Raw genomic sequence first — 15875 nt, 5'->3', positions numbered from 1 at the left:
TAGTGATGACAATTTTGATAGTTTCCGTTCGGCAGCGGAACGAAATGATTCTTCAAAATACAGCTTCTGATATTTCCATGATTTAACTACCTCTCTTTTCAGTCGTTTCTGGCTTGGAACTAGATTTTGTAATATAGTAACGATGCAATCGTTTTGATTGCACGTCTTGTGATTGCTGATGCAGCTCTACCCTATTGTTTCTGCAGTGCTCATTAGGCACACGGCTTTCATATATCGCAAAGCAGCACGTTGATTGAAAACACAGAGTTGTCAAAACTAGTATACATATTTAACCCTCGCCCGCACATGGGGGGGGGGGGTGGTTGCCACCCCCCCAGGCAGTCTTTCTGCTCTGCACTCAACATTTTAAGAGCTAGAAGGCTGATTTTTCGTATAGCTGCTCGTCTATCCTTTCTTGATGTCCACTGAAAATTTCAAGTTTCTGTGATTATTGGTTTCGGAGATATGACCTTGTTTTTCAGGTCATGTCATGACCCAAATGGCCAATTCTCAACATCTTGCGTTTGCCATGGGCCTTGTGAGCTTTTGACACCCTGATTTCGGCCTTTTTTGCCAGTCTTACCTCCCACCTATCATGGAACATGTTGTTCGACGATGTACAGGGGTCAAGGTCAGGGTCAAGGTCAACCTAGGTCATCTAAGATAATTGCGTTTTAGGCAAGCTGAATTTACTTTTTGTGAAGTTTTTTGACTGCATTTTTGGTAAAAGCTTCTCAAATCATGATTTCATGTGATATGGACCCAAAAACAATCGGTGCACACATCAGTATACACACAGACACACACAGACATACAAACACATATAATTGACCTTGACCTAACTTGACCTGAAATGACCTCAGCAGCAAAATTCTGGTCGGATAGTGTGACAAAGAGGTTCTAGCTGGCTTGGCACCAGAAAACAGCATCGTCATCGGTATTTGATAAGCAGCGCACTTGATATCCAACGGTGACCCAAAACAGCAACATTTTTTAGTTTGATCTGACCTGGAAGGTCAATGACTGACCTGAGAAGGTAAAACTGGGTGTCATTGGATTCGTCTCTTCCCAAAGAATCTTTTTGGTCTTTACTGCTAAGCTCTATCTCCAACAGGAACGAAATGGCGCGGGGGGGGGTGGCAACCCCCCCCCCATGTGCGTTCTAGGATGGGAAAATGGCATGTGCGGGCGAGGGTTAACCTCTAAATGAGCTATCGTATGACGTATTCTGTAAGATTGAACATGTCCCAACAACTTCAACACATGAATTGTTGGAATGCAAGGAATCTCCCCCTATAAGGGCGCATTAATTTGTAATGTTCAGTGTTGTAATGTTTGTTTGCGACCTCTGATGATATCCTCAAGGCTCAAATATCACTTTATTACGTCTCACTGCATTCGGTGCAGTTTGAACCGTGTATCAGAGGTCACCATTAGGGGCGCAGTCACGGCGGCCGTGGGGACCGCTCGCTTGCGGTGGGAGTCGATTGCGTCGGCCGATCTCGACGGCAGGGCCTCGGCCGCGGCGCTGTGACCTTTACGGGCTGTTCGGGCCGTCCGCCTGTCCCGGCCGATAGGCGAGCCGGCAATCAGCGCCCAGATGGGACGGCGCCGGGCGAAGTCGTACCCGTGGTCGGCGGTCACCACCGCGACCGGACCGTACTTCGTGGTCCTGCACCACCGCTACTGGACAGTACCCCGTGGCCCGGCCAAAGCTTGACCCGCTCTCGCAACCTCTTTAGTCGCGCCCGAGCTTGCGTATTTATTGGGATGGGCTTATTGCCTGCATATTCGATCGTGATTTCTTATTGCTTTGGTTAGTCACAGCTACGGAAATTTCGTGAGGTCTCAATCGTGAGCGATGCCTGTCCATTCGTGGGTGGTGGGCTATGGGCTGCCCGGCTGCGGATCGTCTTTCGCTCGCTGCAAGCTACGGGCTGTTCTCTATTGCCTTCCTACCTCCCACTGCCCGCTGCCTAGCCGCGGGCCGCTGTTGTTGGGGGCCGCTCGCCGCCCAGCCGTGGTGGGCCGCTCGCCGCCACGGCCGGCCATTTGGCGGCGGCGCCTCGCCGGCTGTGTGTCCGTGTGTTTGTCTGTGTGCTGTGTACAAACGGTGGCGCGCAGTTAGCGGAAGGAATGTCCCGGCCCGAGCCGGACCGCTGTCTGTCTCGGGGTCAGACAAACATCGCACAGAGAAGGCTTGTGCCGAGCCGCCAAACAACGGAGTTCCGCGCTGGCGGCGGGACGGGGAACGGCTCCAGGCGGGGCGGCCGGGAGCGGGTCAAACGCATCTACTATAGCTCCTGATGATTCAGACACGACGGGGGCGAGAGCCGACTTCTCACTCAGAAGATCGCCAAGGCTGCTGCCTCGCATATAGTTACTGTGTCGGCACATATCTCCTATCTCCATTTGCCCGAAGCAGCGCGATGGTTATCCCTCCTCCTGCTCTGATCCCGGCTCCGTCCAATATGCTGCGCCGTGCCGATACCGCCCGTGACCCAAATACTTCCGTCTTGTGTCACATTACTTCTGATCCGCGGCCACCCCCGGCTCTGCGCCGTATTGCCAGCGGGCTGAGCCGGGCCGAGACGGTATCCCCGTATGTTCCCCGGATGGATCGGGCCTAGTCAGGCAACCCACTGATATACCAGCAGACTCAAACGGTCGCGTGCCGCTTTAATGTCGGCAACTGGCCGACTTCAACTGCGGAAATTCAATTGCAACCGCCGTTGGCAAAGTTTTGCTTCCAGTGAAATTCTGCTGAGGAAGCTGCCATTTTTCGGGCAGCGGCCTTTGGCAGATTGTCAGTTCAGTGCCGATTTATTGGGACACGCTCGTTATAGATTGGGCGCGGCCGTCGCGGTAATGGCGGTGGTCGCCGGGACGGCGCGGCTGTATAGCTCTGTGGCTATCTCGGTGCGGCCGCTGGACATGTTGTCACCGGGGCTGCACATTGTTCTATTCGGTAATTAATCCAAATAATACCTACATTGGCTTCTCAGCGCGTCACCGACTGTGCTAGGCTGCCGAACATCCCTTTGCCTTTAGCTTTCTTTTGAGGCGTTTCTTGTGGGGCGTGAGCCGGACCCAGACAGAAAACGATACCGCACGGAGTAAACAATTGCCCAGAAATATGATGCTCTGATATATTGGACAATGAGCAATGGGCAATATAGCCTGGTCTCAGGTCATTGGGCACACCGGATGTCATTTTTGTTAACTTTTTCACCGCCCAACCGGGCCCAACGAATTTCAAATCTTACTACGTGTTTCACTAAAGGCAATGTTGCTACCGAAACTTCCGATGCTCGGTCAATCTGCTGCGTGGGTGGTCTCTGCAGACCGAACGGAAGTTCTCAAGTCTACCACTAATGTTGGAACACTGTTAATCTCAGACGGCTGGATAGAATTTCTCAGAAACTCGGACATTAAACTCTCCGTCACAGCAGTAATGTTTCTGCGCCTACACACCTCCCATGCAACCACCCACGCATTTGCTGAATTTCTGACAGTTCTGCAATGACTTTGCCCGTTATGCAAACTACCTCTTAGTGAAAGCCGGTACCCCGTGTAGCTGTCATCCCGACCCGTGAACGTTCCGCTGGGGTGGAGCGATGCCGTGGGCCTCCCGCTGCGCTGTGACCGCCGGCGGTATGTTGTTGTTCCGGGTCAGTTGGGCCGCCACACTGCCCCGGGCAGTGCGTCCTGCGCTGCGGAGAGTCTGCGGCGCTCCGATGGCTCTCGCCGACTCTAACCCGGTTACGGGTCAGACGGCAGAGCCGACCTACTTGGGCGAGATGACCGAAGGACTCGATCTCTGGGAGCCAGCGACCCGCGGCGGGCTGTTACTGGGGCCGCCGCGTGGGCGGCCTCAATCGCCTCTGAGAATACCACCCCAACAACCCTGAAAGTTGAGGCAGCGAGTGTTGGCGAGGTCGGTTAGTCCACGGTTCGTCGGAAGGTCATCTCAGGCTCAAGAGAAACGGTATATACCATTCGAAAGCTGACGGTGAGCTGAATCCAAAAATGTATTTTTTTATCAAAATCGATCGATGGCCTTTTTTGAAAATTGCGTTTTTGTAAAAACTTAATAATCTTTTATTCAACGGGCTGTCCCGGACATTCTTGAAAACATAAACATGTATTTTTGAGTTCCAGTGAAAGCTGAACGCCAAAAGAACAATATTTAGCGAAGCAATATTTCCAAACATTAACCCTCGCCCGTAAACGGCGATCTGCCACCTTCGCCCATGCAGGGGGGGGGGGTTGGTGCGACCCCCCCTTGGCGTTTGAAAACGGAGCGTCGTAGAGCTTAGCGGAAAAGACCAACGGATTGCTCTCGCCGAGATTTCGCGATTGGTGGTATATTTTTTGGTCCTAGGTCAACATTTGACCTACTTTTGACCGGTCAAAGGTCAAATTTTCGAAAAAAATAGACTTTTTCAACTTTCCGCGGCGATTGCGGCAAAACGGTGGGAGATATCGACTTGAAACCTTCACTATCGTGTTCCTTGATCAATTCTCTATCGTTTGGTATGTATTTCGTTTCCCTAGCTCTAAAAATGGCGCGTTGGGAGCGCCGGAAGTCGTCAAGGTCACAGTCGGCGGCAGAAATTCGAAAAATCAAAATTTAAATTTTTGAAATCTGATTGTATTTTTGGATTTGGGAGGTCCATTTGCTCCCTATAGAAGCTAATATTGCTGCATATTCCCATTGAGGTGACAAGAATTAGCAAAATAGTGGTTCGGGCGCTTTTCAAAAATAGTACCGGACGCTGTTCCTCTTGTGACGTCATAGCTCCGTGACCTGACCTGACCCGGTCAAGTTTCTTATACCATATGATAGCCAATACTTGCCCCAACATGCATGGTACCTAAGTTTCATTACGATCCATTGACCGATGTCCGTACCACCGGCAGGAAACCTCGGGCGTTGGCACTCAGTTTGTGAAAATCCGGCCGGAGGCTGTTCCCTTTGTGACGTCATAACTCCGTGACCTGACATGACCCGGTCAAATTTTTTTATCAAAAGATGCGCAAGGTTTGCCCCATAAGGTACCCAAAATTTGGCGGCGCTGCGCGCCGCCGTTTTTGCACTATTTCCGAAAAGCCTCAGGGGGGGGGGGGTTGCACCAACCCCCCCCTACATGGGCGAGGGTTAACCCTCGCCCATGTAGGGGGGGGGGTTGGTGCAACCCCCCCCCCCTGAGGTTTTCCGGAAATAGTGCAAAAACGGCGGCGCGCAGCGCCGCCAAATTTTGGGTACCTTATGGGGCAAGCCTTGCGCATCTTTTGATAAAAAAAATTTGACCGGGTCATGTCAGGTCACGGAGTTATGACGTCACAAAGGGAACAGCCTCCGGCCGGATTTTCACAAACTGAGTGCCAACGCCCGAGGTTTCCTGCCGGTGGTACGGACATCGGTTGATGGATCGTGATGAAACTTCCCATGCATGTTGGGGCAAGTATTGGCTATCATATGGTATAAGAAACTTGACCGGGTCAGGTCAGGTCACGGAGCTATGACGTCACAAGAGGAACAGCGTCCGGTACTATTTTTGAAAAGCGCCCGAACCACTATTTTGCTAATTCTTGTCACCTCAATGGGAATATGCAGCAATATTAGCTTCTATAGGGAGCAAATGGACCTCCCAAATCCAAAAATACAATCAGATTTCAAAAATTTAAATTTTGATTTTTCGAATTTCTGCCGCCGACTGTGACCTTGCCGAGTTCCGGCGCTCCCAACGCGCCATTTTTAGAGCTAGGGAAACGAAATACATACCAAACGATAGAGAATTGATCAAGGAACACGATAGTGAAAGTTTCAAGTCGATATCTCCCACCGTTTTGCCGCAATCGCCGCGGAAAATTTGAAAAAGTCTATTTTTCCGAAAATTTGACCTTTGACCGGTCAAAAGTAGGTCAAATGTTGACCTAGGACCAAAAAATATACCACCAATCGCGAGATCTCGGCGAGAGCAATCCGTTGGTCTTTTCCGCTAAGCTCTACGACGCTCCGTTTTCAAACGCCAAGGGGGGGGGTCGCACCAACCCCCCCCCCCCTGCATGGGCGAAGGTGGCAGATCGCCGTTTACGGGCGAGGGTTAATATGCGTCTCCCACAGCCGACAATAAGGCGCAATCACACATCTCAGTGTCACGATGGACCAAACTCAGCCACACAGAAGCGTGAAATGACCCTTATCGACTCGCGGACTCGGCGCTCTCGGCCCGCCTGACCGGCCACGGAAAGAACGTTCGGCTCTCGTTCTACTAAACAAATGTAATATTTGCCACTTTAACTGTCCACATCGCTATTAAAGTTACTCAGGATACCTGTGAAGAAAATTCATTGTTCTGCTTGATTTACAACATGCTTTAATTTACATTTTTTATACATGTTTTGTTCCATCCAGCTGCGATCAGTGCCCGCGCAGGGGAAGTGAGCGGGGTTTCACTGTCAGAGGCTGTACTGGTGACAGCTGCTCGGCCGTGCGACCGGTCAAAGGTTACCCTGCCCCGCCGGGCGCTACCCCCACTCCACCCGAGCTGAGGCCGGTGCAGCCTCTGACATTTCAGCGCGGCCAATTTTCCTTATATGGGCATGATACCAAGCTCAATTGAGCAAAGTAGACATGAACAGATGCAAATTAATGCATGATGTGAAGATGACAGAACAATGAATTTTCTTCACAGGTATCCTGAATAGCTTTAATAGCGATGTGGACAGTTAAACTGACAACTTTGACATTTGTTTAGTAGAACGAGAGCCGAACGTTCTTTCCGTGGCCGGTCAGGCGGGCCGAGAGCGCCGGGTCTGCAAGTCGATAAGGGTCATTTCACGCTTCTGTGTGGCTGACTTTGGTCCATCATGACACTGAGCTGTGTGATTGCGCCTTATTTTCGACTGTGGGAGACGCATATTAATGTTTGGAAATATTGCTTCGCTAAATATTGTTCTTTTGGCGTTCAGCTTTCACTGGAACTCAAAAATACATGTTTATGTTTTCAAGAATGTCCGGGACAGCCCGTTGAATAAAAGATTATTAAGTTTTTAGAAAAACGGAATTTTCAAAAAAGGCCATCGATCGATTTTGATAGAAAATACATTTTTGGATTCAGCTCACCGTAAGCTTTCGAATGGTATATATCGTTTCTTTTGAGCCTGAGATGACCTTCCGACGAACCGTGAGTCATCACTGGCCACTGCAGATCGCAGTGGCTGACCAGACTGACTGGGAACCGTATAGGTCGGCCGTCTCGGTCGCCGATGGTGATCGGGGACCCCCGAGCTGTGTGCTCCCCTCATCGGTTGGATGCCACCGCCACCACCATCGCTGCCGCCGCCACCGCCGCCGGCGCCCAATTAGTCCAGCTGCGATCGATGGCTGATTGTGACCTCGAACCGGCGTCCGCCCCGCTGGCCATCGCATTATTCAGAGACGGTGTGTTTTCGCCTCGCGTCACGCCATTATGAGGCGTGTGAATGCACGATGATGCTGTTATCACAGTTTGCTCCGACTCCGAGAGATAACGCAACGGTCACGAGGAACAGGGCCGCGCGCTATTGACTTTAAATGAGTTGTTTTCGTCGCCACCCGTCTCTCGAACGGCGCTCGAGTGGTACTGGCTGTGAATAACACGAGTTCCGGGCGGCGGACAGCGTCACAGGCCCGCTCGCAGGCGCTCCCCGGGTAGCCCGCGTTTGGCTGCCGCGCCGGCCGAGTTTTGTTCCCCGAGTCGTTAGAACCACTCGCTTGTCCGTGACGTAATGGATTGCTTGGGGCCCCGTAAACAAGCCATCTGGCACTGGCTGCTCTGATTGAGGGTCTGCACTGGCCGCAGCGCCGCTCGCAGCCACTTGTTTGCTGTTCTGTTCCGCTCGCTCATTGGCTACCCAGACACAAAACTTGGGTGGATGTTCTGGTTCGTTTTATTTACCCGTTTGCAGTAATAACTTACATATTTCTGCTCGGTAGGACTTGTATTCGCATATGTCTTATTCATTTACTAAGTTGCAGCGCACATAAATCATCGGCCTGTCGGAGTCAGCATTTCTGGGCAGTAAACTAGGGCCGGATGTGTAAAAGAACCTCCTCAAACCGCCGTTCATCCAGTGACAGGCCGTGCTGGTGGCTGTGGGAGGTCGGCGCGGGTCTCCAACCCTGCAGACCGTGATCGGTTCCGACGGCCGACGCTCCAGGAGATCACGGCCAGCCGTGACTGTCTGGGTGTCTGGGAACAGACGTCCAGTGGCATGCGTGACCGTCAGGCCGAGGAGGGGTGAGGGAGCCGACCTAATGACCCCGTCCGGGCTCGTGCCATCGGTTAGTGCCGTCAGACGGCTCTACCTTTACTCACAACCCGGCACGGCCGGTCCTCGCACCAGTGGGCTATGTCGGACCAACTGAATATTCCGTTACATCTCCGGCACATAAGCAGTCTTTCCAGCTTTCTTCTCCGGCTCTGAAATGGTTTTGTCAGACTGAAAGGGCCTAACCCAACAAAACAAAACAAAAAAACTCCACATGCCGATCCCCACATATCCCCCTAACCTCGTGCCCCTGACCTACGCGTTCGGCCCGTCTCGTGACCGGCGCCCCTCCCCCTGACCGCGGCACCTGTCCTTGTCACCTTTGATCCCGGGGGGGGGGGGGGGGGGGGGGTCAGACCTACTCAGTGTCGTGCAGAGCGGTGCGATCCGACTGCGCCGCGGCTCCGTCGCTGCCACTGACGTAATGTGCGTGCGTCGCTGATGGGATGGACACCGCTGCCAGCAGCTCATTCATGGCGCCGGTAGGACGGTTTTATTGGCTTCCAGGCAGTCTTATCTTCCTGGTAACGTCATTAATCTAAAGTCATTTTACGGGGACTCATCCACTGGTATTAAAACCATGTAGTCGCTATGACGCCCCTGAATTTCTAGTTTAGTTTAGCTTAGTTTATTGACATATCACCAAAGGGTTAACACCCAATTACCAATGAAGTCATATAATAAAACACACAATGCACAGTCACTGACAATCTAGCCAATCTGCTGCCATGTTAACTAGATTGTGCATGTCGGCGATCGGTGCCGTTGTTATTACGCCAATCGGCTGACGGCAATCGTCGCAAGTACGTTTGCCGATTTTTTTATTTCGTTTTTATTATTTTTGATGATTCTCGGATAAAAAAAAAATGAAGGGTGGGTCATGCGGGTATAATTCAATCTGACTTGCGAGGGCCCAGGTCGTGGTAGTCGTTATCTTCTCTCCCCATTCTCTTATTTCGCTCCGCTCGAAGGCTGGAGCTGCTCGGTGTCTGACGAAGTTCAGGGCCGTGCCGACAGCGGCGGCTCCATTCCACAGGCGGACAGCGCACTGCCGTGTGAGGGAGCCTAACGCCCGACCCGCTGAGCACCATGGCGAACTAACTCGGAGGGCGCCGGGTGAGGAACTCGGTGTGAGCCCCAGCGGATTATGTGCGCGCTCGGCGTGGTGTCGCCGTCTAACTACCCTGCTCTGTGCGGCTGATTCGGTCCCATTTTGGTGGCTCCGCTCCGGTGACAGGGGATCTGTTAGCGCCGCGGGCGGTGCCGTCCAGTGTGTCTCACCAGTCTCACCACTGAACACAGGGGCCATCTCGAGCGCCGTTGGCAGAAGTGGCCGATTCATCTCCGTCGCCGACTCACTCGGCGGGCCGCCCCCGTCCCCGCCCCCGCTGCCGCCTCTGCTGCTGCCCACATTTAACGAGCGCTCCTCCCCGGCATGGCAGCGCTGCTAACCAGGCTGTATTTTCAGCGGCTGTCCGCAGAACCGGCCTGTAACGTCCCGTCCGACGGCGGTCCGCCTCCGTTAGAGCGCCTCAGCGCGGCCCGCGGCTATGTGACCCGACGCAGCACTTCGAAAGGCCGGCAAACTTCGGCGCTGTTTGCACGCTTCATTGTTGGCCAGTTGGCGGTCTCCAGTGTGTTGCGTGCTACCCATTTTGCAGTAAACTGGAGGCTGTGTTATTGACCTGGGATTCTCATTGCTTCAACAGCAGTGGAGACATTTCTGCGCCATAATAAAAACCTTAGAAACTTTTCACAAGTTATCAAACATTTTAACGTTTTGCCTGGGCGTGCGTGTGTTGTCTTCGTCCACCCCGCAGGCTCTCTGTGCTGCTCGGGATTGCTAAATGGAAATGGAGTTTAGCTGTTTTTGTTGTGTCAAAACTCAATTGTTAGATAATTTCGTATCGAGTTAAGCTGTTTTCCGGCGGAAGGCAGCTGCACGGTGTGCTTTATCCGAGGTCTGGACGGTGCTTTGTGGGCCGAGCGGACCAGCGGGACAGACGTCCTCGCCGGCGCAGCTGGACGAATGAACTCGGTCCTGCGTGACCGGCTCCACTCCTGTAGCAACTAGCAGCAGCTGGACGAATGGCTGCCGTCCTGCGCGGCCGGTCCCCACGCCTACGGCAGCACGTCGATCACGCCGCCGGCGGCGGTCCGGCGGTCCCCGCTGCCGCTGCGGCTGCCCGAACGTGACCGGGGTTAACGAGGGCAGCTCTGCGGTGCCGCGCCGGCCGCTCACAACGCGCCCACTCGGCCGTCAGCGGCCGGCCCGGGTCCATCGATAACGTCTGCGTGCCCGGCGCCCTCTCCGCCGGCCGGCCGGCCGTTCCGCCGCGGCCGACCTGTCAGCTCCCACTCAGAGCCCATTCTCGCTCTCACGTCTCTGTCGATTGGACTTGGTTCGATTCGCAGAAGGGGCCCTCGAATCTTAAATCGGCTGTGTAGCGGCTCTAAATCTTGTCGACGAAGTGGTCAAAGGTCAAAGTATAAGCAGGCTTATCGTTGATGCAGCTTGCCGAACTGGTGTCTGGGACGGATCTATCGGAAGGTCACGCTGGTATAATAAGTACCGGTTTGACGCTAGATGTTGTTCGTGCAATAAATTTGATATATCTTTAGCTGGAGCACCAATATGACAAGAAATTGATGTAAAGCATCTTGAATCTACTGATTTTGACTTACCTACACGACAAAAATAACCTTTTTTCAATTAATCGTAAAAAGAAACGCCATTTTGCACCGATTTGCTACATCCATCTGTATTTTTTTTTCTGATATTGCTATTTGCACTACGTCAGATGAGACGCCTGCTAGTGCATGAAGTGAAGAATGGCGGTCAGTTGTGTCGTTTTGCATACCCGGTGACCTGAATTTTGCTGTGCTTTGATCTGAGTTGAATTATGATGTGAGTTCAGTCGCAACGTGCTGCAGGTCACTGGAGAGCTGAGTTCATCCGTGTTGCGTGCTGAGCCGTGCCGCGTTGTGATCTGAGTTGTGCCATGAAGTGAGCTGATTCGTGTCATGTTGTGAGCTGAGTTGTGCCCATGTTGCGCTCTGAGTTGTGTTGCGTTGTGTGCTGAGTTGTGCCCTCTGCGTTTGCAGGCTGCTGACCTGACGGACGACCTGCTGACACTGACCCGGACCTGGTTCGCGGCCGTGGCCCCGCAGCCTCTGGACATGATCTGGTCGGTGGCGCGCCAGCCGTTCCTCGACCTGCGGCTGGGCGCACTGCGGCTGCTGGCCGTCGTGGCCGCGCTCGACTGGGGCCAGCAGATGATGGTGCAGCGCGCAGGTGGGTCATCTGAACACCAGGGAGGGGCTACTGGAGGCAGCGGGCTGACGGGTCATGAGGGACAGCGGGAGGACGGGTCACGGGGAACAGCGGATGGATGGGTCACCCCAAACGCGGGGGAGGGGGAGTTCACTAGGAGCACAGGGCGGACTGGTCACCCGGAACATCAGGGGATGGGCTAATTAGGAACGCCGGGTGGGCGGGTTTGGCGGCGGCACAGGACAAGGGGGATACAACCAAGGTGTGATGATACCGGAAGACCTGAGGATGTTTGTGATGGTGCTCCTGCGGAGGCATTGGCTGATCCTTGAAATATGGAATGTTCATTTCTTTCTTTTAAACACAGGATATTTAACATGATTATGATATTTTACAACGCAGTTTACAAAATTAAGGAATGATTGTGTCAGACCTCACATCCCTTTTGTTGGTGATCTTAATGGTCAGCTGCTAATCATTAATGAAAGTTTGAAATTGTAAAGCTTGCACATTTTAATATATATTTCCAAGACACCATTGATGAAGTCTAACGTTGTGGGCTGTGGCTAGGCTTTAATTGTTTCTGTTGGATGTCGTCAGTCATATTCAGATGGGTTTATGTCATGCAAATATCAGACCGTGTTCATATCATGCAGTTTACTATTTTATTGTCAATATTTCCAGTTAATTAGTTCGCCGCCTAGGTATATATTTTTGTTAATGTGTTAATATTTTTTTTTGCAATTCATTTAGCACATGGACATTCAATAAGTCATCTATTCTGCCAAGGAGACACCAATTTGTCTGGCCGCACTGCGGTCATTTCAGCTGAATGCAGTTATTTTCGCTAAATCGTCGTAATGTTAATTCGTTTTGAGCTCATCTGATCCATTGTTACATGATGGAGATTTATGTTGCGGCGGGCCATCGTTTGCGACTGATGTGTCGATACCGTATCGCGGCGGCCGCTGAAATATCGCGTTGCCGACATGCCCTCTGAGTTATGGGGCTGACAGCGTCGCCGGCGCCACGCCACTCGGCCACATTAATTGTCCCCGCTGTCTGGAAATAGCCACCGCCCCACAGATACCACCGCCCGATCCTGTCTGAAAATGTCTTAGGACACTCCCCAGCATATCTTGAAATAGCGGCCGAAACCTGCCGTAGCCTGGTAGTTTAGGAGGCGCTCGTCTGTTTCCGACCAGACACCTGCGTCCCATCTGTGTCCGTGGGGCGCTGACTGCTCGGTCTATTGTGTTCGGCGTCATTTAGCTCGGGCCACGGCTGCCGGTTGCAAGTCAATGTTTGCCGAGTACAAACTTCTACTGGGTCGGTACATTTGTCGGGGACAGTTGGTTAATCAATTGGACGGGCGTAATGAAGCATGAACCGACTCGCAAAGTTCGTGGCTGCCGGCGGGTCAGGCAGAGTCAGTCCCGGCGGAGTGAGTCCCCAGTGGAGTGAGAGAGAGTCCTGCCGCTACCAGCCGCGGCCGGAGCCTGCGGTGTTCGCTGTCGGCGTCCGTGTCCGACCGCTCACTAGTTTGTCAGTCTGGGAACTCGGTGCACACGTGTGCGCCGTGCGGCCAACTTCTGATCGGCTCAGTTCCGTGACTGGCGGGTGCCGAAACTGATTTCCATGCTAATGACACCGCTGCCCTGTATTAGGCTGGCCAACGATGACGTGCCTGGCTAGTGTCCAGTCGCCTCTCCCTATGTTCGTTCGCAAGGAGGTCAATGGAGCGCAAGTATTTTGCGTCACTGCTGACATCTCCCATTCGGACGTTGGACTTCTGTTCCCAGTGCAAGTGGTGACAGTGCGATCAGACCTGGGGATTGGAGACTCCGCGCAGTTCCCTGTTTCGGCCACGGGCGACCGGTCACTGGCCTATTCCGACCCGATCTCTTCCACCTGACGCACTCTCGCACCAGTGCTTCTCCCACCCAGCTATCACTGTGTGTGAGGCCGGCCGACGCCGACACTGATACCGAGCTTACAGAGACACTGTCAGCGATGGGCCGTGTGTGAAAGGTAGTGGTACGGAGCGTAGAATTGGGGGCTCAAACTGTCGCGGCTGGGCTGGAACTGAAGCAGTCTGTATTGGCTCCGAAGCTCGTCTTATTTCCACACTGTCCGACAATAAATGTGAGAGATGAAAGCTGTGGATCGGGGATCGGTCATCTTCAGCGTTGTGAATGAAGTTGCCAAATCGCTTAGTCGTAATAAGACCACGTGGATGATACACCCTCCCCCCAACTCACCTGGTATGTTCCTGGATTTGATGCCTATGAGTTTGCCTTTCAGTGTTGATTGTTTTGTTGGCGACTTCGTAAATAGCTAATCATTGTAGCAGGTAGACATTGGAATGTCTTGCGATCATGAATGCAAGGCTAAATCATGGCGATGCAGCAGTAATTTTGCCGGTAGCTGTCAGTGTCCAGCGACCTGCTGTCTCCGTTAGTGCTATGTTTCACCGCTAACACCACGGTTGCACTTTCAGCTATTTCTTGATGTTTTTATGGCGAGATGTGATGCATGCTGTTCGTGATTGCATGAAAATGCACGTTGCATCGACATTTGCTGAGACAAGCAGCTAGCTGCTCGCCTCGATGTTGCCTGCCTTTCAGCCCCTAGTTATATATTTCTCTCCCATGGAGTCTCCGTCTCGGATATAATCTATCTTGCAGCACTTCGTTTCTCAGCAGACTTGGCTGCTTACTAGTTTTACATGCACAGGGAATGCCAAACTTCGCGTATAATGACATGAAACCAAGGCGTCGTAGCATCAAAGATTTTAGAGGGAATCTCTCCGCTCCGTGCTAAGTCCAGCCGGTATGGTCGGCTCCTCAGCGCTACTGCTGGGTCCAGAGTGTTTGTGGTGAACTGACTTGTTTATTCGCGTGCACCATTTAACAGTGACGGTTTACAAGTTACCCACTACTGGCCTCAAAAGGTGTTCAGATGGAAGATTAGGGAAGCAATGAGCGAGCTATACGAGTAGCCTTTGAGAATAGGATGAACATCGTTTATCCAAAGTTATCCAGATTTAATCCAGATGTATTTGTATCGTCTGATGGCACATTTTGACGCCGCTAGGGCCCTGTGGACTCCCTCCTGGGATCTCGGTGATCCGTCGGCCGCCGGTTAAGTAAGGGGCCGCTGTCGGTGGCCGGCCGGTCGCCGCCGGTGGCCCGGTCGCACGGCTGCCGTCGACGGCACCGACGCCGTGAGTAATGCTCCGGTGCCGGTCCCGGCGGCCGCCGCAGACCGATGGCCCGTCGCAGAGTCGATCGGCCGCCGCACTAGAGGTGCAGCCCGGTAAAAACCCTTCCCTGCCTGCCGTGCCGCCGACCCGTACTTAGACAGATGGAGCGGCCGACTGCCCGACCGACGGCCGCGACCTACCGGGGGCGAGCAGTTCCCAGAATGTCTCAGACTCCTTTGATTCATGCAATAAAGTTGTTTGCATCGGAAACTTTAGTTACTCGAGGCGGAACTCTTCGACGGAAAAATGAGGTCTGGGAATTAAACTGTTTGATCTCTGAACATTCTCGTGAAAGAGTCCGTATTTTTACACACTAGTACGCACTTTTCTCTTTTGCATATTCCTCTTGACTGTTTTGATTAAAAATCGTAACTTTGGGGAAAAACAATACCGCGCCTTGGCGACTGTGAGAATCTAGCGTCATCTTCTCACGGTCTCAGAGTGTGTATTGATCTGTGACTGGTACAGCCAGTGGGCCTGACGCGATCTCCGCACGCTCCCCCTTCCGACAGGGTTCGTCGAGTACCTGCTGGACCGCTCCACCGAGTCGAGTAAGGAGGGCCGCGACGCCAAGTACGCGCTGGTGACGGCTCTGGTCACCTCGCGCGGCGCCGCGCAGCTCCCGGCCGACCTGCTGTCCCAGCTCACCACCTACCACGAGCAGGGCGCCTTCTACGTGAGAGCTCAGACAGAGGTGGCCCTGGAGGAGTCCAGCTGAGAACGCCGTCCGAAGTGCCATCTGATCCCCCTCTCCAGTCACCTGCGGTCCTATGGGGAGAGACGGTGTTCGTCGTCTCCCTCAGACCGTCGGTATGTTCCAGCGTTGGTGTATTTCAGCGCTGGTGTGCCGCCGCCCGTCCCGCTGCCAGCACTGCCCCCGGCTGTCGGTGTGTGTGCGCCCCAGTCTGCGGCGCCGGGCTGAAGCGCTGTTGTGATACTTTGCGGGCGCCGCCGAGCGGTGAGCGGCCGCCGGCGCCGTCCGCTGAGCCGAGTCTGTAATACAAGTGAGTCTTCTGA

At 53.2% G+C, this 15875-nt stretch overlaps 1 protein-coding gene across 2 annotated transcripts in view; it reads left to right on the top strand.

Moving 5' to 3' along the window:
- The window catches only part of LOC122380917 (26S proteasome non-ATPase regulatory subunit 5-like), a 73412-nt gene extending 57537 nt beyond the window's left edge, over nucleotides 1–15875 (top strand). For both annotated transcript variants that reach the window (XM_043364533.1, XM_043364532.1), the window contains 2 exons: nucleotides 11425–11614; nucleotides 15371–15875. In XM_043364533.1, coding sequence (XP_043220468.1) covers nucleotides 11425–11614; nucleotides 15371–15576 — 396 coding nt within the window. In that variant the 3' untranslated portion in view covers nucleotides 15577–15875. The remainder of the gene's footprint in view (nucleotides 1–11424; nucleotides 11615–15370) is intronic.

The sequence above is a fragment of the Amphibalanus amphitrite genome, unplaced genomic scaffold (assembly GCF_019059575.1).
Source record: "Amphibalanus amphitrite isolate SeventyFive unplaced genomic scaffold, NRLGWU_Aamphi_draft 000109F_arrow, whole genome shotgun sequence".
NCBI classification, from domain to species: domain Eukaryota; kingdom Metazoa; phylum Arthropoda; class Thecostraca; order Balanomorpha; family Balanidae; genus Amphibalanus; species Amphibalanus amphitrite.
This window is presented reverse-complemented; position numbering and strand designations above follow the sequence as displayed.